This window comes from Lepidochelys kempii, chromosome 14 (assembly GCF_965140285.1).
Source record: "Lepidochelys kempii isolate rLepKem1 chromosome 14, rLepKem1.hap1, whole genome shotgun sequence".
Taxonomy (NCBI): Eukaryota; Metazoa; Chordata; order Testudines; family Cheloniidae; genus Lepidochelys; species Lepidochelys kempii.
The window spans coordinates 44,551,104-44,572,737 of record NC_136393.1 but is presented as its reverse complement, the minus strand read 5'-3'; the positions used below and the strand labels follow the sequence as shown (position 1 = coordinate 44,572,737).

Here is a 21,634-nt window from a genome sequence, read left to right as displayed (position 1 = left end):
GCCCAGAGATACCCTCATGAATTCTCCCCGCTGACAGCTTTTCACACAGGGAATAACCTGTCTCACAGTTTGTAACGTGGGCCTTTCTTGCCATTATGCCATCAAATCTTCCCTAAACACAGGACCATAAAATCACCCCTGCGAGCCACCCTTCTACAGCTCTGTGGCCACAAAGACAGGAGGCAACATTAAGTTATCACAGGACAACAATGCAATGTGTACAAACTGATCACTCTGGTTGTTGTGGATCCCTTGACACGCATACAGAAGACCAATACCAAGCTACAAGTGGTGACATCCCCTCATTGTCTAATTGCATTAAAGATTCTGGCCCAGATTTAGTCATTAAGTCCATTCCTATTCAGCACATTTCAAAGGGTGCTTCACTTTAGGCACATGCTTAATTCCCACTGATCTCAAAATGAATAAAGTAATTTGTTTCCATTGATTCTGGGCAAAACTGGACGTTTTTTCCTTTAAAACATCAGAAGCAAAAGGACTCAGCCCCACAGACAGCTCGAAAACTACCGACAACAAGCAGGCCAGGAAACTTTACTGATTGCTGCTGAGTTTGCAGCCCAACGTTTTGATTTTATTGTGTTTAAAGAATCCTGTTCTTGTTCCACAGGGATAAACGTACTGTCCGCCGGCAGCATCTACTGAGTGTGAAAGCGAAAGTAACAGAGGGACTCGGAAATGGCAGCAACCCCGGGTGGGATCTGAGAATCTCCTCTTAAAGAAACAGCCACGTGGCTGCTGAGACAGAACTGGCCGGCCCGGAAGAGTCAAAGTTTCTGGGGCTCCAAATGACCTGAATACAGGAGTGATTGTGAAGAGACTGGCTCTTGCTTTTGGGTGAACTGTAGTAAATGTCACAAATAATCATCACCTTCTACATTATGTCACCAGAATAAATATTCCCCTGTGGACAGTTAGGAATAATATGAACAATACCTTTGCAGTGCGAAACTGGGGTAGAGGGTGAACCTCATTCTTCATGACTGTAACATCAGAAGATTGAAGCCCTGGCTCTCCGTAGGGACAAGACTCAGTCTGAGGCCGAAAAGAGAAGTTAGAGAATAGAATAGCATTAAGGAATCCTGAGTTCTGACCGGACACCAAACAACGTTCTGTCCCGGAATAAGTGATCGGTTGGAAATACTAATAGTGACACTGCACCCCGCATTCTTCATAGAAATGTTATTATTATATGATTATGGTGTAACTAAAATATGTTTTATGCAACATGGGTCATGTAAGATGTCCTTGGAAAGGTACTGAATACATCCAGTGTTGTGAGCTGTAGCTCACGAAAGCTCATGCTCAAATAAATTGGTTAGTCTCTAAGGTGCCACAAGTCCTCCTGGTCTTTTTGGGAATACAGACGAACACGGCTGCTACTCTGAAAACTATGGTGACTGAATATGATTATCCTGTCTGTATGCATGTATCAATTCTGTATCTAAAGTTAGAGATATTGACTATATAGCAATTACAACTGTGTTTGCACCTGGGAAACGCCCACTAGACAGTGAGCACTCAACCTGGATGGGCCATTAGGAAGGACAATAGAGCTGTGAAGATACTAATCTCCCTCCTTCCTGAGAAGTCTCCTAGGAGGCTCCTTTGACACTGCAAGGTCAGGTAATCCTGTTACCTGGCACTGGCCACCATCTTAACCTGGTACTTTCCCACTGGGATGGGTGTGGGTCAGACTAGGAGACAAAGGATTCCTGCCATATACTAAAGCTATATAGGGGAAGGAGTGACACCATCAATGATTCTTCTCTGTCTCTGCGCCCAAAGAAACACTTAGAAACACCTGAGAAACAAGGACTGAACTGGGGAGAAGGGCTGAATGCAGGTTAGAAGGATTTCTAGCCTGTGAATGAAACACCTGGGAAACCCAAGCTGTGAAGCTAATGCAGCTTGTGCCTTGTGAATCTGCCAACCTGTATGCATCATCACTTAAGATGACAATCCACTGTTTTTAACCAACCTCTTTAGTATATTAAGCTTAGATTGTGGGAGTTGTTTGTTTGTTTGCTAAGTAATCAGCTTTGATCTAAACAACGAGGAGTCCTGTGGCACCTTAAAGACTAACACATGTATTTGGGCATAAGCTTTGGTAGGCTGGAACCCACTTTATCAGATGCATGAAGTGGAAACTTTAGTTTGGCAATGTAACGATGCTAGTTCTGGCAAGACCCAACTGAGAGTGCCAATTCAGGACAAATTGCTTAAAGCAGGTCAGTTACAGCCCAAGGCTGGGGTTTCTGTGCACACCAAGACAAATCAAACCAGCCAAACAGAGAAGACTTTGGTTTTACCCCACTGGCTAACCACAAGTCACACAAGCAATTCCCTTAGACACTCCAGGTTCTCACTATCACCACCAGTGCCACTCCTTATGAGGACAAATGGTTATGAAAACCAATACCCCAGTAAAAGAAAAAAGCTTCTCTCGATCCCAAAGGACCAGACCCCAGTCAATATACAAATCAGTTCTTCCCCACAAATCACACTGTTGCCAATCCTTTAGAATCTAAAATCTAAAGGTTTATTCATAAAAGGAAAACGATATAGATGAGAGCTAGAATTGGTTAAATGGAGTCAATTACATACAGTAATGGCAAAGTTCTTGGTTCAGGCTTGCAGCAGTGATAGAATAAACTGCAGGTTCAAATCAAGTCTCTGGAGAACATCCACAGCTGGGATGGGTCTTTCAGTCCTTGGTTCAAAGCTTCAGTGTAGCAAAGTCCCTCCAGAGCTCAGAAGCAGGATTGAAGACAAGATGGAGGAGCTGCAGCATCTTTTTATAGTCTCTTGCCATATGGTCTTTTTTTTCTTTGTCCCAAAGACAAGCTGTCCATCACCTGGCCTGGAAAAACCTCAGAGTTCTGTCCATAGGCGGGTCCCTGCATACCTTGCTGAGTCACAAGGTGTGTCTGCCTTCTCTCAGTGGGTCAGTTGTATAGCTGATGGTCCTTAATGGGCCATCAAGCAGGCTAGGCAGAGCTGACACCAACTTGTCTGGGGTATCACCCAAAAGCACAGCATAAGTTTGAAATACAGACAGTACAGAGCCAATACTTATATCTTTAAATACAAAAATGATACATGCAAACAGATAGCATAATCCTAACCAGTAAACCATAACCTCGTCTTAGACACCTTATATGACCCCCTTTATACAAGATTTGGTGCCACTACAGGACCTTGGTTGCAACAATGTTCTATATGGCCCCAGTTCAAGTCAATAACGTCACAGGCAGGTATATATACACATGCAAAGATGGGTGTGTTACATTACTATGCGGAGGACCAGTGTTAACAAGGTCAATTCAATCAGAGTGAATGTGGCCTACTCCTAATAGTTGATGAGAAGGTGTGAATATCAAAAGGGAAAATTACTTCTTGTAGTGAGCTAGCCACTCCCAGTCTCTATTCATACCCAGTCTGATAGTGTTACATTTGCATACAAATTCATAAGGGGGGGAAAAGGAGCTGTGCATCTCTCCCCACACATTAAGGGAGGGAGCAAATTTCATGAGCTTACGCTGTGTAGCTCCCTATACAGCGCAAGACAATATAACTGTGGGTTCATACTCCAGAAGGGTTTTGTGCACTTGAGTGCTGGGCAACTCCCTGAGCAGAGGCTCCCCCCACAGCGCTGATGGCAGTCTCTGTGTGATTCTACAGCTGGGTGTGGCCCTACCTGTGTGTGTGCTGGGGAAGGCTGGCGGGCCTGGCGCAGTGCCTGAGGTGGCAGCCCAGGAGTGGGGTTCAACCCGTCACACTAATATTTACTAAACCACATCACAGACATAATACCTCTCAATAAAGAGTATTGACAGTTACACACAGGTAGGGTTGCCAACTCTCTCAGACTAGACTGACTGGATGCCGTTGATGCAAAATGGTGTCCGGTCCGGGAAAGTTGGCAACCCTACACATAGGGGGTGGCACATTAGTCACTGGACCAATGGGTCCTATGCCAGGGGCCACAGCCAATTGGGGGACCACTGGAAGCGCTCCCATGCCCTGACCCGCTCATCTGCCCGGTGCTCCTGGCGGGGAGCATGGGGGAGAGGGGAGGGAGACTGCAGGCAAAAGGGGTGGGGAGAGGCCCCCACTTGCTCTGGCCCAGGACCCCACAAACCCCTAATGTGCCACTGCACACAGGGCTGTCTCTGACTCTGGACAAGTAAATATGATTATATTTTAGCTACACTGTCATAAATATAAAGGGAAGGGTCACCACCTTTCTGTACACAGTGCTATAAAATCCCTCCTGGCCAGAGGCAACACCCTGTCACCTGTAAAGGGTTGAGAAGCTAAGATAACCTCGCTGGCACCTGACCAAAATGACCAATGAGGAGACAAGATACTTTCAAATATGGAGGGGAGGGCGGGAAACAAAGGGTTTGTCTGTCTGTGTGATGCTTTTGCTGGGAACAGTCAGGAATGCAGCCTTACAACTGTTAGTTAGTAAGTAATCTAGCTAGAAATGCGTTAGATTTCCTTTTGTTTAATGGCTGGTAAAATAAGCTGTGCTGGATAGAATGCATATTCCTGCTTTTTGTGTCTTTTTGTAACTTAAGGTTTTGCCTAGAGGGATTCTCTATGTTTTGAATCTGATTACCCTGTAAGGTATTTACCATCCTGATTTTACAGAGGTGATTCTTTTACCTTTTCTTTAATTAAAATTCTTCTTTTAAGAACCTGATTGCTTTTTCATTGTTCTTAAGATCCAAGGGTTTGGGTGTGTGTTCACCTGTACAAATTGGTGAGGATTCTTATCAAGCCTTCCCCAGGAAAGGCAGTGTAGGGCTTGTGGGGATATTTTGGGGGAAGACATCTCCAAGTGGACTCTTTCCCTGTTCTTTGTTTAACATGCTTGGTGGTGGCAGCATAAGGTTCAAGGACAAGGCAAAGTTTGTACCTTGGGGAAGTTTTTTACCTAAGCTGGTAAGAATAAGCTTCGGGGGTCTTTCATGCAGGTCCCCACATCTGTACCCTAGAGTTCAGAGTGAGGAAGGAACCTTGACAAAAAAGAAATGGAGGCAAAGGGAAAAGAGAGGAAGCATGCACTGGAGATAGAGAAGGCAAAGGCTCAGCAGAATATACCGGATAACCCTAACAATCCTTCCCCAACAATCCACAAATGGGAACAACTATGTCCACAGTATGATGAATCCAGTGATATTGCTGAATATTTTCTCACCTTTCAGAGACTGTGCACACTCCATCAAATTCCTGAAGCTCACAAGATGACCACATTGGTCGCAAAATTGACTGGAAGAGCTCTGGACATAGTCAATAAGATGCCTATTGGTGAGGCTTCTGACTATAATAAATTCAAGGATTTGGTTTTAAAGCAATTTCAAGTTACACCTGAAACTTACAGAGTAAAATTTAGAGTCCTTAAGAGAGGACCTGGACTAAGTAATGTGGCTTATATAAACCAGATGAAGGATCTGTTAGATAAATGGGTCAAAGGAAGGGGTGTAATTAGCTTTGAAGGAATGTGTGATTTGATGACTCAGGAGCAATTCCTGAATATATCCAAGGAGGATATAAAACAGTGTTTATGGGATAAGAAAATGGACTCAGCAGAAAGTCTTGCTTCTTATGCTGATCAATACGAGCAGTCCCAGACTGCCAGAGAGGCGGGACAAACTGGAACAAAATGGGTGGAGGGAGGAGAGAGAAACGACCCTGGTCACAGTTGGAGCGGATACCAGAAGGGAACCCTCAGACCACACCCTACTACCGGGGGCAGCCCAAGACCCCAGCTACACACCAAGGAACACTCCAGACACCTTATCGTCCCGCCACACCATTCTCCAGCAACCCACCTTGCCCCAGTGACCCATCAGCTGGACGATGTTTTAAATGTAATGAGCCTGGGCATGTAAAGGCCAACTGCCCCAAGATCCCCAACAGATTACAGTTCATTGCACTGGAATCACACCAGAGAGCTATGGAGGGAGCGAAAGAGGCAGAAAAAATAAACAAATATAGAGAATCCCTCTAGGCAAAACCTTAAGTTACAAAAAGACACAAAAAAACAGGAATATACATTCCATCCAGCACAGCTTATTTTACCAGCCATTAAACAAAAGGAAATCTAACACATTTCTAGCTAGATTACGTACTAACTAACAGTTGTAAGGCTGCATTCCTGATCCGTTCCCAGCAAAAGCATCACACAGACAGACAAACCCTTTGTTCCCCCACCCCCCACCCCGTCCAGATTTGAAAGTATCTTGTCTCCTCACTGGTCATTTAGGTCAGATGCCAGCGAGGTTATCTTAGCTTCTTAACCTTTTACAGGTGAAAGGGTTTTGCCTCTGGCCAGGAGGGATTTTATAGCACAGTATACAGAAAGGTGGTTACCCTTCCCTTTATATTTATGACATACGCTTTTATCATTAACATCTGAACCCATCATTAAAATATTATATCTTTCCAGCTAGTTTCTTCTAGCTCCTCCTTCATCCTTTCTCTTTTCAGTTTCTCTTGCCCAGCAGTGGCAGGAGGTGCTGGGGAGAGCTAGAAAACCCTGCCTGGAAGAGAAAAGCAAACAATGTCTGGTGAAGTTGCTGAGCTGGAAACTCCATCCGAGAAAAATAAGAAAGGTCAAAGCTTGAGGAGCCTGAGGAATTCAAGCTGCTGCCTCCTCCTCCTTCCCCATTTGGCACCAGTCTCCTGAAGACATTGGCTCTCCCTGGGGCTGCTCTGGGTTTAGTGACTAGCTCTGCTCTGACACAGTTCTCCAGCTCTGGCAGACGTCTGGCTCCTTGCACACATTCTCGGCCAATGTTACTGTTATTTAATCACACTGTGATTGGACACATTGGTGCAGCTGGGAAGTGAGAACTGGCTCCATTGCTGTAAATATGTTTCTCTGAGCCCTGCTGCTCCTTGGCAGCCAGATGCCAGGCCCTAGTGATTTAAACCAGGAGCAGACAGATACAAATCACACCCCTTATACCACTGGGAGTGAAAGAGCTTCAACTTTGTCCCAGTTTGTCCCTTATCTGAGAGAGATGGTCTCCTGCAGCAGTTCCCCTGCCATTAACATGCCTGAGGCCACTGCTGGAATTGCTGCTGTGGGGAAGAAATCTATAGTTCATTCCATTCTAGCTGCCTTTGAACGTGATGTATCAGCCCGAAAGAAGATGGAAGCTCAGCGCCATGTGCCCTGCAGAGCTTCCAAATTCTTGGGGTTTGTGGAATGTTCCTCATTCAGGCGCCTTCTGTTGCATGTCAAAGGCAGATGCCATGACACAGACACCTGTGAAAGGAGACACCCCTATCAAGTGCCCTGCAGTCCACTGCACTAGAAGCCACGAGTGTGAGGGTTTGAATCTCATTTCTACAGGTTTGTGCTTGTATTGTCCTGAACATCCTAATCTTTGTTAGTGATAAAACCTCATATCCCCTCAAAAGCAGTTAAGCATTAGACATGTTCTCTCCGTGCTTCACCATTAAGGTAGCGGGGAAGTGTGATATTTTGGGAAATCTGCCTTTACACCTTATGAATGCTGGTTGCTGTTGTGAGTGGTTGTTAATGTATTTTTGAACGTGTCTGTGAATTCCACTGTTTCTGGCAGCACCTTCATCTGATACACACCAGACAGAGGACAATAGGAAGCGCTTAACCTAAATGTCCGTGCTTTGACCACACAACTGTTATGCTACCTAGCAATTGTACCCTAAGGGAAACCTGTTTTCCACCTGTCCTCTACAGGTGGCTGGTGTCGGAGGAATGGAATGTTACGGAGCAGAAATCCAAGGTGTGATGCTAGCTTTTAAAAACCACAGAAGCAGGGTAGGTCAGGAGAATACTCCCAGAGAGCCACACAGAACAGGAAGCATTGGGCAGGAGAGAAGAAGTGGTAAGGACTGGCCAAGGTCAGAGTAGAAGAGCTGGGGGAGAAGCCTCCAGGTTTCAGCACACAAGGGATGCATGGCAACAGAAGGATGCTGGGTGAACTCTGACCCCAGCCCAAAGAGTGCTCTGGAGTAGGGAGGAAACATGTGGGTAGGGTTTGGTTTTGTGTAGGTCTGTGTGATGCTTCTGCTGTGAAAAGGCAATGCTGTGTTTGAGTCCTGTGCAAAGTTAGTCTGTTATGTGCTACACTTATCACATGCCCCTGAAAGAGTTAGCCTGTAACCCAGCAGGCTCACCCCTCAGATGGGATGCTGGGAGAAGGTGTGTTTCAGCTACTGGGGTAGCCTGGGGGTCAGTGGTGGACGGTAGCCTAAGGCAGGTGGGCTGAGGAGCTTCATTTCCATGAATGGGTAAGAGAGTGAGACATACTGCCCAGGAAACATACCAAGGAGGCCAAAATACTGCGTCCTGCTGAAACCCAGGGAAGCTTTAAAACACCCCATGATCCAGGGGCTGGATTCCCCTCCTAGCACTCTGGTCGGTGGGGACACTCAACCAGACCTGTGACAAGTGGCTGCACAAGGTCACTGCAGGAGGAAGAGAATACTGTTTTGAACACTGTTTGCCAGAAGCTGGGAATGGGCGACAGGGGATGGATCGCTTGATGATTGCCTGCTCTGTTCGTTCCCTCTGGGGCACCTGGCATTGGCCACTGTTGGAAGACAGGACACTGGGCTAGATGGACCTTTGGTCTGACCCAGTACGTCTGTTCTTATGTTCTAACCCATAGCAGCATAGCCACCCAACAGACCTGCCTATCAGGATTTCTGAATGGTCTATATGGTATTTGGTTACCTATCACTAACCACAACACCACAACAGAGCCCAGGAGAGAACCCAGGAATCCTGATCTCCAGTCTGCTGTCTAGTAAACAGCTGTATATGCTGCAGAATGTGTGTCAAGCACCCCTCCCTCCCCGGGGTTGAGCCACAGAAACAATAGCAATTACTCCTGAAACTCAAGTAATAGACAGGGTGATTTTGTGGTTGCAAGTCATAATTTTCCCCCGAGATTTTTCAATGCTTTATTTCATTTAGACCATAGTTAAACTGTTATAATCTGTAGCCTCTCCACCCCCCCACCCCCCCCCCCCGCCCGTCACTGGCAAGCAGCCTGTGGGGGCCCGGAGAGGAGCGCTAGGACCAGGGAGAAAGTGGGCAGGGGGAGGGATCCTGTTTACCCCTCCCCAGCCCTGCTGCACCTGCAGTTTACTCCTGGCACCTCCCTCGCTCCAGGGACCAACCCTAGCTCCCGCCCCGCTGTGCTTTTGCCCCCAGCCCCTGCCTTGCTCCAGTCAGCAGGGACTAATCCTCCCTCCGTGCCCCACTGTGCTCGTCTTGCCCCTGGCCCCTGCCTCGCTCCAGCTGGGGACCAATCCTCCCCCACCCCCTCGCTGTCAGGGTGGATAACAATCAATGATTTAAAAAAAATTAAAAAATTGGATTTTTTGGATAAAATGCTTTTTGAGAAAAAAACCTATCTAAAGATAGTTTTAATTAAGATAGGTTATAGCTCAAAGATCGCTCATCATGGAATAGGGATGATAAATTATATTTCTATCGTATGAGACAATATATTCATGGAATGTTTGAGAAAAGTTTTGTAAATGAGTTCTAATAGTTGATGGATTAGGGACCCAATCTTATGGGGTTCCACAGGCTTCTGTATAGATTATTTAGGTTAATTTTTCTATCTACCCAATGGGACTCAGTGCTCAGTCTAGAAGATCCCATCAGAGATGCTTAATTTTTCAGTTCTCAAACTGTGGATTTGTGTCTCCAGAGGTAACATGCTTGTTAACAGCAAAAATGTTTTAAAATAAATAAATAATATGTAAAGGTGAAAAATAACTGACCTCACCTCTATTGTCCCTCTGCAAATTTGTGTACATGGAGTCAATCCCTTTGTACCTCTCTCTAAAAGTGCAAAGTTTCAAAAAGTTCAATGAATAGAAGACTGTTGGGGGCAGAATAGATCTGGACAAGGAGAAGAAGTCTGGAGATAAATGTGAGAAGTGAGGGACATATGCTTTTTTGTTAAAATATTATATGTTTGCTGTTGAAGAAAAAAATCCAGAATACTTAACGTTGTTTTCGTTAAATAAAACAATTTAAATGTCTGTCTGGTGATGTTCTCCTCCTAATACAGCCTGGCAAGAAAATCCTCCAATTATTAATGATTAACCTATTGAATTGGAGATCATTCACCTCCCAATGACAATAAATATCTGCTTCAATTACCTTTGGTAAATGAAATAACCAATCATTCATTTTCTAATATAGCTGTAAAACTAATCCGAAAAGTTTTCAAAATAAATCACTGTTTAAAAATGTATAGTGTGTACCTTCTAAAAATGAAACCTACATCGATCTCTGAGTTGTGAAGAATATGTATTAAGGTTGTAACAACAAACAAGAATGCACATTTATATAGAAAACCATGATTAAATCGAGACTTCCTGACTAGTGATTTAAATCATGATTTAAATCAAATGCACCCTGCCCACTGTGCTCTTACCCCTGGCCCCTTCATTCCCCAGGGGGCCCCACAAATATGTTTGGCGCCGGGCTCACAAAAAGCTAATCCGGCCCTGTTTAATACAGTCATAACAACCATTATATTTTTCATCTCCTGCGCCAAATGAAAATTCCCCTTTTAATTACTTCAGTAATAAACAGCCCTTGTACGCTACACTGGAGTTTATGGTGAAGGGAGTGTCTTTATTGCTGTAAGGTCGAAGGTTAAAGCCCAACCTCTCTCTGTTCTCAGGTACAAATCAAACAGGGACCAAACTGCGTAAGTTGTTAGTTCTAAGTCCTGACTGGTCAGCTGACGTAGTGCTCCCCTTGTGACAGGATCCCCCGCGTGCAAACTGGATCCGGGGTACCACTGTGGCCCCTTACGTCTCCAGCCTGGGCTGTCTCTCACAATGCTTTGAAGCAGTAAACCCCATTGGGAGCTGTCATCACTCAGCACAAAAATAGGTGGAACCCCACACCCAGCTGGATTGCCTGAATGCTCCCAGAGCCACTCACACATCACACAGAGAAAGGCACCAGCCAATATCCCCCAGCTCCCCAGCCTTGCACCCCAGTGTAAGTTTATTGCCCAGTGTGGAGAGGACATGCACCAGCCAGAAATGGAAATCCAGCTGAGGTGAGAAAGGAGAGCTTGCCAGAGATGTGGCTTGTTAACCGGGGCTGCTGTAAAGTTGGATACAATGTTGCACTATTTAATGCACTACACTGTGGAATTTGTATGTTCTTGCAGCTGGATGGTGTGAGCTGAAATTATTTTCCTTAAGGGGAAGGCTGTCATTGCTCCTTGTTTTGCTGGGGAATGCATGGCTGGAGATCTGTAGCCATCAGTCACTCGCCTTCATACTGCTGCTGTTTCATGTGGCTGGGCCCTGCAGCCAGAACTCGTCTGTGGCAGAGTGGATCTGAGATCAGGATCAAGAGGGAATCTGGGGAGTGGCCTTCTGGAGCCAGAACGGGAGCTGCAGCTGCGATGGGAAAGGCTAGCTGGGCAGAGGCATCCTGGGGAAGCAGCTGGTTACTTCCTGAGCAACCAGATACAATATTATTACAGATCCTGACTCACATTGTGATGAGATACATTGTTACCCCTGTGTAAGGCAAACTGGTTACATGGCTGTAAACTTGCTTCTAACCAGCCTTGCTGCTTCATGGCATCCAGATGCTGTCAGCTCTGGTGCATGGGCTCAGGGTGAGAATCTCACTGCTGCTGGGTTTTTGTTTATGGTGAACGTATTGCCTGAGAATTGCAGTCATCAGTCAGACACATGCGACATGCAGTTATTTTTGGCCTCCAGGGGCTGAGGTGGAGGCTGGAAAGATGAATCCCTCATCCCATGTCACTTGCAGCTGACTGTGCCAATGGGACAGTTCCCAGACTGTTTAGTGGAACAGCGGGATGGGAGAGCGGGGATGCTCTCCAACAACAAGGACACACACACACAAAACAAGGGCTGGGGGAAAGTGAAACAAGCTAGAGGCCATGAGTTCATTTTGCTAATAAGTGAACAGAGATTGCACAAGGTCACTGAAGTCAAAGCGGGGAACAGAATCAGGGTCTCCAAATGGAATCCCAGGTCTTAGCTACTCAGCCCCACGGCCTTGGCTGAAAGTGTCAAGTATCTGTTCATTGGCTCACCTGTTGCTAACAGTTACACCACACCAGAGCCAGCAACAGGAGACCAGAGCCCTGATCGCAAATGTTCTGCTGATGACTGGCAAACACTGGTGTAAGCCATTAGCACAGCCTGTGTCATGTTCCCTCCAGCAGCTGGCCCACACACAGCCCAACAATTATTCCCAGAGCTGAAGTGGTGTGGTGGGGATCTGAAGAGACATGATTTAAATCAGCGGTTTTCAAAGTCTGGGTCACAGCTCTGCAGGGTTCACCCCTGGCAGGGAAGGTGGCCGCTTCTTTATTTGTATCCCACAAGGTTTCATCTACATTTAATGGGTTATTTAGTTGCAAAGAAATATACAATGGAAATGTAATTACAGGGGTATATGCAATCTACATGTAAGATAACAACAAACAGCCTTTATTAGTTTTCATGAAGTTTCCACATCAGACATCTTCTCATCTTAACACAACCCTAAATTGAAGTGTGTGTTAATCTAATTACCAAGGCCTACAGAATGGAAAGGTAATGTAATAATAAACAACAAGATTTAGACAAGTAAAAACAATACCCTTAACATCTCTGGTTTGATCTCTGTCTGCACCAGTGAATTGGCGTGAATACACATCGATACACTTAACCCTTCTTTGATATTTGGACACAAGGGAACTATTGCTCTGCTCTGAGCTGGTCTGTCAGAGTCACATGAGCAATGTATTTTCCACACTGTAATTGCCTTTGAATTACAAGTTCCCAACTGGCAAGAAGGAAGATCAGCATCATGTGGCCAGCAGAGCTCCCAAATTACTGGATTAGTGGAAACTTCACTATTTTCCCTGCTTTCCATTGCTTTTGCTGTCGTGCTTCAAAAGGAGACAGCTATTCACAGACACACGTGTGACTCTTCTGCCAGCAAACATGCAGCAAAGTCAGCATTAGAAGCCTTGACTTCAAATGTCACCTCTCTTTTTTGTTCTTTATATTTCCATGCACATCACAACTCGTGTCACAAATACAACACGAGATCCCCTGCCCGAGATAGCAGAGAAGTATCAGACACTTTCTCCCCCCAATTACAAAGTATTTGAGAGGCTGCACAAGGTCACTTCAGGTGGAACTGGGAAAAGAACCCAGCTCTCCAATATGGAAAACCCAGGTGCTAGCCGCTCATTCCTACTGCCTTTGGGTTGAATGCATAAAATAGATATGATCTGGTTGGCACCACTGCACAACAGAGCCAGGCACAGAACCTTGAACTCTGACCTCTAATCTGGCTCGTAAGCATTTGTGTACCTGATGGAACAGTGTGTCAAGTCCCCCAACAGTGATTGGCCTCAGAAATAATGGTGGGGGACCGGGGAGGCCATGTTACAAATCCTGCTGCTGTGGGAGTGGGGACTGAGGGGCTCCATGGGGTATTAAAAAAAGAAAACTAAAATATATAATTTAATTCACCCGCTCGTTGAAAATGTTATAAGCAATTGATTGAGGGGCAATGTGCCCTGAAATCCTGGTATTCCAGATTGAAAACATCAGTCTCAAAATATGGGCTGGGATTTTCTCAGGAGCCAAGTCCCCATTGAATTCCTGCCCTGAAGCCCTGGGGATTGCACTGGTTGGACAGACGTGGTCTAAGAAGCATTAGGGCCAAGCCCCATTAGACAGGCTAATTTGTTGTTAGAATGGTTGGGCTTTGCCCTAGTGCTGTCCTGAACACTCGCAGCAGCAATGCCTTCCGGGTAGGTTCTACAGTCCCAGTCCCTAGAAAGATCACCGAAGCAGTGGATCCTGAGAGATTTGAAGATGCTGCACTGTGGGACTCATGGAACCGCTGTGGTTGGTCCTTGCCCATGTACACCACAGAACAGGTCAGACTGACCCAGGTCAGCACAGCCCAGGGGTTAGTTTTGCTGCAATCCAGTGTAATCCCAGTGGTAAATGACATGGACCCCTGAGCTGTCTGGAGCCCTTTTGTGTGTGGATTCAAGGTGCTGGGGGGGGGGGGGGGGAAGGTCCGTGCATTATTTAGCACAGTCACCTCCTGTGCCGGCATCTGAGTTTAACCCCTTCATCCCAATGAGAAACCTCATCTCCCTGCTGGGCCTGGGATGTTTGTCAAAGAGTCTTTCCTTCCTAATGGCCGCGCTTCATCACTGCTCAGTGCTGTTGTGGGGTGGCAGGCTGGTCGAGCAGTTTGGGCACTGGACTGGACCTTCGGATATCTTGGTTGTATTCCCAATTCTGCCACTGACCTACTGCATGACCATGGACAAGTCACTGCCCTCTCTGTGCCTCAGTTTCCCTTCCCCACCTCTTGTCTACTTCGTCTGCAACCTGTTCAAGGTGGGCATTGTCCCTCATTGTGTTTTATGCAGGGCCCAGATCTCATTTGGGGGCTGTGGGGACTGCTGTGATCCAAATAAAACTAATAATAAGTTCTATGATACAAATCAGTAACAAGATCAACAGCTTGTAACTTCCCCATCTCCAGCCTGAAGGCAGCATTCTCACATAGACCAGCCTGCAGCTCTTGTGAGTCAAGCCTCACTGATCATTTAACCGCTTCTGTTCTGTAAAAAGCAATTTTCCAATGTGCTGGGGGGAGGGGACTTGACACCTGGCTCTGCCCAGGCCCCACCCCGACTCCACCCCTTTTCCCAAGGCCCCACCCCAATTCTACTCACCCCATTCTGCCCCATCCCCGGAGGGTGCCAATGCTTACTCCTCCTCCTCTCCCCTCAATAGCCCCCACAGCTGAGCTTGACAGGCGGGAGGCACGGAGAGGCACTGATCAGCAGGGCCTGACAGCAGGACCCACGCGGTCGGCACCTATGATAAAAAAGTTCCCTTATTTCACCAGGGGAAGCTGGTTTTAATAAGGATTCCACTTCTTAGATAAAAGTCTCCCATGTCAGGTATCTTGAAAGAGTATTTTTTGCCCTTCTTGCCACTCTCCCAGATCATCTATTTTTCAGTAGTATCTCCCATTCAGTGAAGGCTTTGGAGAGCTGAATGATGCAGATACACTTGCAACAGGCAACTTCCGGTGAAATGAACCTTGTAACCAAAGTTATTACCATTACATTTGACAGCAACTCCCTACCTTGTACTCCTGGGCAGCTTCCTCTGTAGGAACCACCATGTGAGCTCTGTGCACTTGGGATCTGTCGCACACCACACAGATGGGGGTTTGATCCTCTTCACAGAACAGTTTCAGAGCCTCCTGGTGTTCCCCACACACCCTGCCCCCTTTCGCTGCCTGAAAAGTCAGCCCCTTTGGCTATTTCTACATTTGCCAGCTGCCTGTTGGGCCTGAGGTTTCTCTGTTGCACAGTTTCTCTGCACTGAGGGCAGGAGGCGGCTGTGTCGGGTCCCTCCCAGCACTGGGCGATGCAGGCTCGGCAGAGATTGTGCCCACACTCCAGAGTGACAGGGTCTGTGAAATACTCCAGACAGACGGGACATGTCGCTTCCTCCTGGAGACTTTCCACGGGGCTCTCTGCAGCCATGGCTCCCTCTCTCTGGGCAGTGGGACAAGGTTACTTTCACTTTCGTGAGATCAGGAAGGGAGGGGCAGGCTGGGGGTGGGGGTGCTGTACCAGCACTGATGGTGAAAAAAATCCAAATAAAAACAAAAAACAAAAGCCTGGCCCCCCAACTGCCCCAGCCAGGGCCCCCACAATGCCAGAGCCAGACCCCCACGCCTCCACCCCACTCTGGGCCCCATGCAACCCCCCCCCCACACACACACATTGTCCATGCTAAGGCCTCCACCATACACCCCCACACACTGTATATACCAGCACCCCCTACTCATTCTGCATTCAAATCCCTCCCCCCATACACTCTGGGGACCCCCTGAAGCAACACCTCTCTGTGCCCCGCCAGAAACCCACACAGCCAGTGTCCCCTTTGCCCCTCTTACCCCCTCCCCCCCACACGATACCACCAGTCCAGCGTGCCCACCAGGACCCACCAACCAACACTAAGAGAAAGACAGGCCAACACACCGAGCAGAACTTTTAATATTTTTTTAAAAAAAGAAACAGAAAAAAAAAGCAGGGGAGCCGACCCGAGGTGCAGCCAGTACACACCCAGAGCAGATCCCCAGCAGACACCCCCTCCCAGGCTGGTGCACCCCAGATAACCAAAGACTGACCAATAATTAGCACAGGGCAGTGGGTGCCACTCCCCTCCCCCCACCAGCCCAGTCGAGCCACCCCCAGCCCAGCTGTGCCAACCCCCCCAACTCACGCAAACCCTGCTGCAGCCTCCGCCTGCCCCTCCCCCACACAGCCTGTGTGTCCCCCCGACCCCAGCTGCCCCACAACAGCCCCCCCACCCCGGTGCACTGCAACTGCCAGGCCAGCAGGGCAAGGGCAGGTTAAATCGATGCTGCTCTGCTGCAGGTACTGCTATCCCCCCTCAAAACACAACGCCCCCCCCCCCCCAACCAACAACCTCCCTGCCGTGAACCAGGCGCAGCAAAGCAAGCTGGTGGCTGGGGTGGCCCTGCTGAAGGGGCGGCACTCCGGCAGCAGCCCCGGCGGCAATTCGGCGGCAGCCCCTCTCCGTTGTTTCCCAAGGCTGCAATTCACGTCACCTCTGGGTGTCCTCGATCCCACCTGCCACATGGGGCTAATGCTGACCCTGCCTCCTAGGCTGAATCCCTTCATGGCTGTGTGGTGATGGGAGAAATGGCGATACCAAGGTGAGCAGATTTGGGCTGAATTACTCCACAGCCTGAGAGTGAGAGCCAGCTCCCTGCAGGGGGCACGGGAGAGTGAGGGACTCAGGCCAGCTCCGCATAGAGGGGGGTCAGGGCTTTAGCCCTGCAGCTTCTGCCGCTAGGGCATCTGGGGGTCCTGAACTGGGGGCTTCAGCCCCACGTCTTCTCCCAGGGTCCAGGGCTTCTCCCACCCACCCTGCGCGGCTTCTGCCGGGGTCCGTGGCAGTGTTCCCTGTAATTTTTTATTTCCATGTGCGGAATGACTTTTGTTATGTGCACGAATATGGAGGTGTGTGGTAGGGCTGGGGCCAAGCGGTCTCGGGGGGGTCAGGGCTGGGGCATAGGGTTCGAGTGCGGGGCAGGTGAGGGCTCTGTCTGTGCATGTGGGGTTAGGGGTCAGGCTGGTGATGAAGGGTTTGGGGTGCTGGCTGCCCTTGGGACTATCCCCAGCCCTCTCTCACCGGCTCCAGCTCGGGGCCACTTGAGAGGTGCCTCTCCACGGTCGCAGCATCTCCACTGGCTCGGCCGGGGGCATCTGTCCCCCAGCCAGAGCAGGTCCAGGCTAGGCTTGGTGGGGGTCAGGGAAGGGGCATAGCTGAGAGGGAATTTAGGTCCGGGGCTTCTCCTTTATCCCCACCCTGCCCAGCGCATCTCCTGCTGGGGTCTGGAGCTTCTCCTCCCCCTAAACTGCCACTGCACCCATCCAGCCTGTGCGCATAGGAGCCCTGCAGCACGCCTGGGTGATTTCAAATGGCCTGGGGCTCCCGGCCACCGCTACCAGGACCACCGCAGTGGTGGCAGCCAGGGTCCACAGGCCCTTTGAAATCTCCTGGGCCCCTAGGCAATTGCCCCCTTGCCCCCCCACCCCAGTGGCCCCTGGTGGGTGAAAGGTGTAACTGCAGCACGTCTCTGGCAGAATGTATTTTCTGCAGAGAAAAAGAAAATTCTGGATGGCACATGAATTCTGTGCCTACGCAGGGGCACAGAATCCCCTGAGCAGTGTTTGATGGCTTGTGTTGCTCTCCCTTTTATCTAATCCCCGGTAAATGCAGTTTCACCCCTTTTAATTATTTATTTTATTACTCTCATTGTTCTTAGTTCACCATCACTTTGGGTAAGACTGTGTAGAGATATGTCCTTGTGCTACCTGGTTCACGATTGACTTACTTCGCCCATGTTCACTAAGGGCACTGGACTATTGTTGGTTTAAAGCCCCTTAAATGGATGAATGTAGCAGCTTCCCTTTGTCCAGGTTAACGGTTACACATGAGAGCAAGACACAATAGCAAAGAGAAGACCCGAGGCCACTCTGGAATTTTTGTGTTGTGTGTGTGTGTGTCCACACGCGCACCCAGTCACAAGTTGACTGATAGAGTTTGGAGCAGTGAGCAAAGGAAGATTTCTGAGGTTTTTTTTGGATGGGTGGGATGGTTTGGTGCCTCCTTAGATAATGGAAACAGAACTTCCTACATACTTTGTAAATACACTAGATTGTATGAAAGATACCAGACTCATCATCAAATTCTGCTCTCAACTAGAACAGTGCGCAGGGCCTTCAACATCAGCCATCCACTCGGGTCAACCTAATAACACACTCTTGTATGAAATCTCTCTCAGAGGCAAATTTCTACTGTAATTTTAACTAAACATAGATATACAGTAGTGATAACCCCAAGAAATCATATGGTACATCATGCCTCAAAGAATTATGATTTAAAACCAAGTAAGTTTGGGGTTCTTTTCATTTTTTGTTTCTGAGCCTTTTAGGGGTGCATTAGTTTCACATTTTCACTTTTTTTCCAAAACCACAAGTTAAAATTTTTTTATTGGTATACTTAGTGAAAACTGTGATTCTCAAGCAATCATTTGATTCCAGAAGCTTGTGCTTTCAGAATAAAAACACCAAATGGTAATGCCACCCTCTTGGTAAAATGGCAAGAGTCGGTAACACTGGTGATATATATTTGGCTATCTAGACACACATGACACTGGTATCAATGACAATTGCACTGAATACAGCTAAGGACATGGTTACATTCTGTTTCTGGATACAGGCTGTACCTTGCAAGCTGAAATTGCAACCATTGATTGACTTACTGCTCCAAAAGGTTCCATATATCTGAAATGGCTTTATGTTCCTATGACAATTAATACCATTTTGGACTTCCAATATTATGAACATTTTATACCTTTTAATTAAAAATAATAAACCTAATGTCTGTAACTAATCCTCCCATTCTGTGAACACTGAAGCATATGCTTTTTGGAGGTAGCTGCCCTGGGACATGTGTAAGGTGATCAGTAGATACTGCCAGGCTTATGGCCTGAGGACATCCTGATTTTTTGTACCTCAGTGGTGGCCACCCTATTTCAAAGCCTCCTTTCCTTCACCCCCCCAACAAAATCCCCCCCCAACTGCCACTTGCTCCATCCCTCCTCATCCCCCAGCCCCTGCAAGATCTCCCAGCCCACGGGTCACTGTGTCCCTCCTCTCCTCCACCCTGCCCGCAAGACTGCCCAGCGCACCCTGTCCCTCCTCTCATCCACCCCCCTACCCACAAGATGCCTCTACCCATCACTCACTGTGTCCCTCCTCTCCTCCATCTCCTTGCCCGTGAGACTCCCCATACCTCACTCAGGTCCCTCCTCTACTCCATCGCCCTGTGAGATCCCCACGTTGCCGTGTCCCTCCTCTCACCCATCCTCTGCCCGCAAGACCCCCAACCTGCTCTGCATCCTTCCTCACCCCTCCTCCCCGTCAAGAGCCCTCCCCCCTTGCTGCATCCCTTATCAACGCTGCCCTCACATGGGAAGGAGAGTGATGCAGTGAATGGTGGTGGCTGGGCAGGGCCTGCGGTGAAGTGGGGAGAGGGCCTGGGGGGGGCACGGGGGTGGAATGGGGGTGCAAGAGGTGGGACAGGGAACTAGCCTCCCCCAGGGGAAGCTTCACCCACCACCCGTGTTAAGGCTGTTTTAGTGCTTGAGGGGTTCACGGTTGATACCTGGTGAGTGAAATCTAAATACAAAACAGACAACCAGTGGGGGGTTTGTGCCCTGCTTTGTAACTGCCCTGAGGTTGGACCTCACGTTCTTGAGCTGCCCACAACAATTACGGCTGGGACATGAAGGTGAAGGAAACAAGAATTGTTTGTAGTGTTTTTATTTTACAATAAGTAGGTGGAAAGCAGGAAAATAAAAGGAGCTAAGACAGAGTTTAATGACCACAGCATATTGTAAGGAGATCCACAGCTACTCAGAGCAGTTTGCTTAATGGCACTAAAATAGCACCAATGCCCAGGAATTAATATAGGGAATTAATGAGTTACAGTCTCACTTTCAGTAACACATCATAAATCCCTCTGTCCCTCTCAGGTTCCCTTTCCTTCTCCCTTTTCTTTCATACTCTCCTTCTCTACTCAGCATTTTTCTAGCCCTCACTTGTGATCCCTGTTTATTTTCCTGTGTCTTTCCCACTCTCCTCCCCCGCACAGATCATCCCCCTTGGCTGCTCCCTTCTTTCCCCTGATTTTCTGCCTTCCCCTCTTGCTGCCCCAGCGAGATCTAATCCCACAGATCTGCACAAAATACTCCCAGCTGCTGCAGAGCTTCCAGCTTCTCCCAAAACCCTGATTGATTCATGCTGGGTCCCTGCCCCCCACCTCTGCCTGCCCCCAGCCCGGCTGTTAGTTCTGCCCCCTGCCCAGCCCCCGCCTCTGCCCCTCAAGGCCCCTCTGCCCCTCCTGCAGCCCCAGGGGTTTCTCCCCCTCCCCCTCTGCCTCCTGGGGCTGCAGGGGGGGGGGGGGGGAGCTTCCAGGGGTCATAGAGATGAGGCGCCAGGGGCTGGGTAGATGGGAGTCCTCCAAGGTCATAGAGACTAGAAGCCGTGAGGCTAGAGAGGCTGATTTCCGGTTCCCCCCTCTGCTGTGGGGCTCAGGGACGCAGGCGGAGCCGGGATCCCGGCCCCACCCAGAGCCAGGGGCGGATTCTCTCCCCAGGGACGGAGCCCGGCGGGAAAGTGAAGATCGGGGCCTCGGCACCAGCATCGATAAATGTCACCTGCCCCCGGTCACAGTCCAGACAAACCCAGATCCTGCTGGGGGCCCGGCTCAGGGTCAGGGGGGTCGCAGGGGAGGTGAGAGCCCGGAACTGACCCCACCACCAATCCACTGCCCAGATCCCCCCCTCAGGGCTACGGCTGATCCCTCCCTTCCTCCCCACAGACTCTCTGGCCACCCCCACAGCCCAGTATCGCCCACCCCCCACCTCCACCTCCCAGCAATGTCTCCCCGCGGTGAATCCCTCACAGCCCAGCACCCAGAACACAGTGTCAAATCTCTCAGGGGTGTCGGGCAGTCGCTGCCGCGTGTCTCCACATCTCACACTTTTCCCACCCTCAGACAGGACGAGGTAGGGATGAGCCGTGTCTGGATCCAGAGTCACATTCGCTGGGGAGAGAGAATCAGAGCGTGAGGGGCAGAGCTCGGCCCTGGGGGAGGGTTTGATGGCGTCAGTGACAGAATCTGCCCCAGCTGGGGAGTGACTCAGGGAATCTCCTTCCTCCAGGATTTACCCGTCAGCTCTGAATGGGGAGCAGCTCTGAGAGGTCAGCACAGTGCAGCGGAGAGTCACGCCCCTGGCAGAGGTGGACCAGCCATGCAGCCAAAGGGTCACTTGAGCCAGGTCTGGGACTCAGGCTCTTTCCTGTCCTGCTCCACATCTCTCCAGGGAGGGGACTAGAGACCCAGGTGTCATGGGGGCCCCACAGAGTGGTGAGAAACTGAGCTC

The 21,634-nt window shown here is 48.9% G+C and overlaps 1 protein-coding gene and 1 pseudogene across 3 annotated transcripts in view; both read right to left on the bottom strand.

Annotated features, from left to right (window-relative positions):
• Positions 1-15,641, bottom strand: part of LOC140897512 (zinc finger protein RFP-like) — a 79,683-nt pseudogene extending 64,042 nt beyond the window's left edge.
• Positions 15,642-20,630: 4,989 nt separating this feature from the next.
• LOC140898082 (butyrophilin subfamily 1 member A1) overlaps positions 20,631-21,634 on the bottom strand; it is a 38,894-nt gene continuing 37,890 nt past the window's right edge. For all 3 annotated transcript variants that reach the window (XM_078848535.1, XM_078848536.1, XM_078848537.1), the window contains one exon: positions 20,631-21,294. In XM_078848535.1, coding sequence (XP_078704661.1) covers positions 20,780-21,294 — 515 coding nt within the window. In that variant the 3' untranslated portion in view covers positions 20,631-20,779. The remainder of the gene's footprint in view (positions 21,295-21,634) is intronic.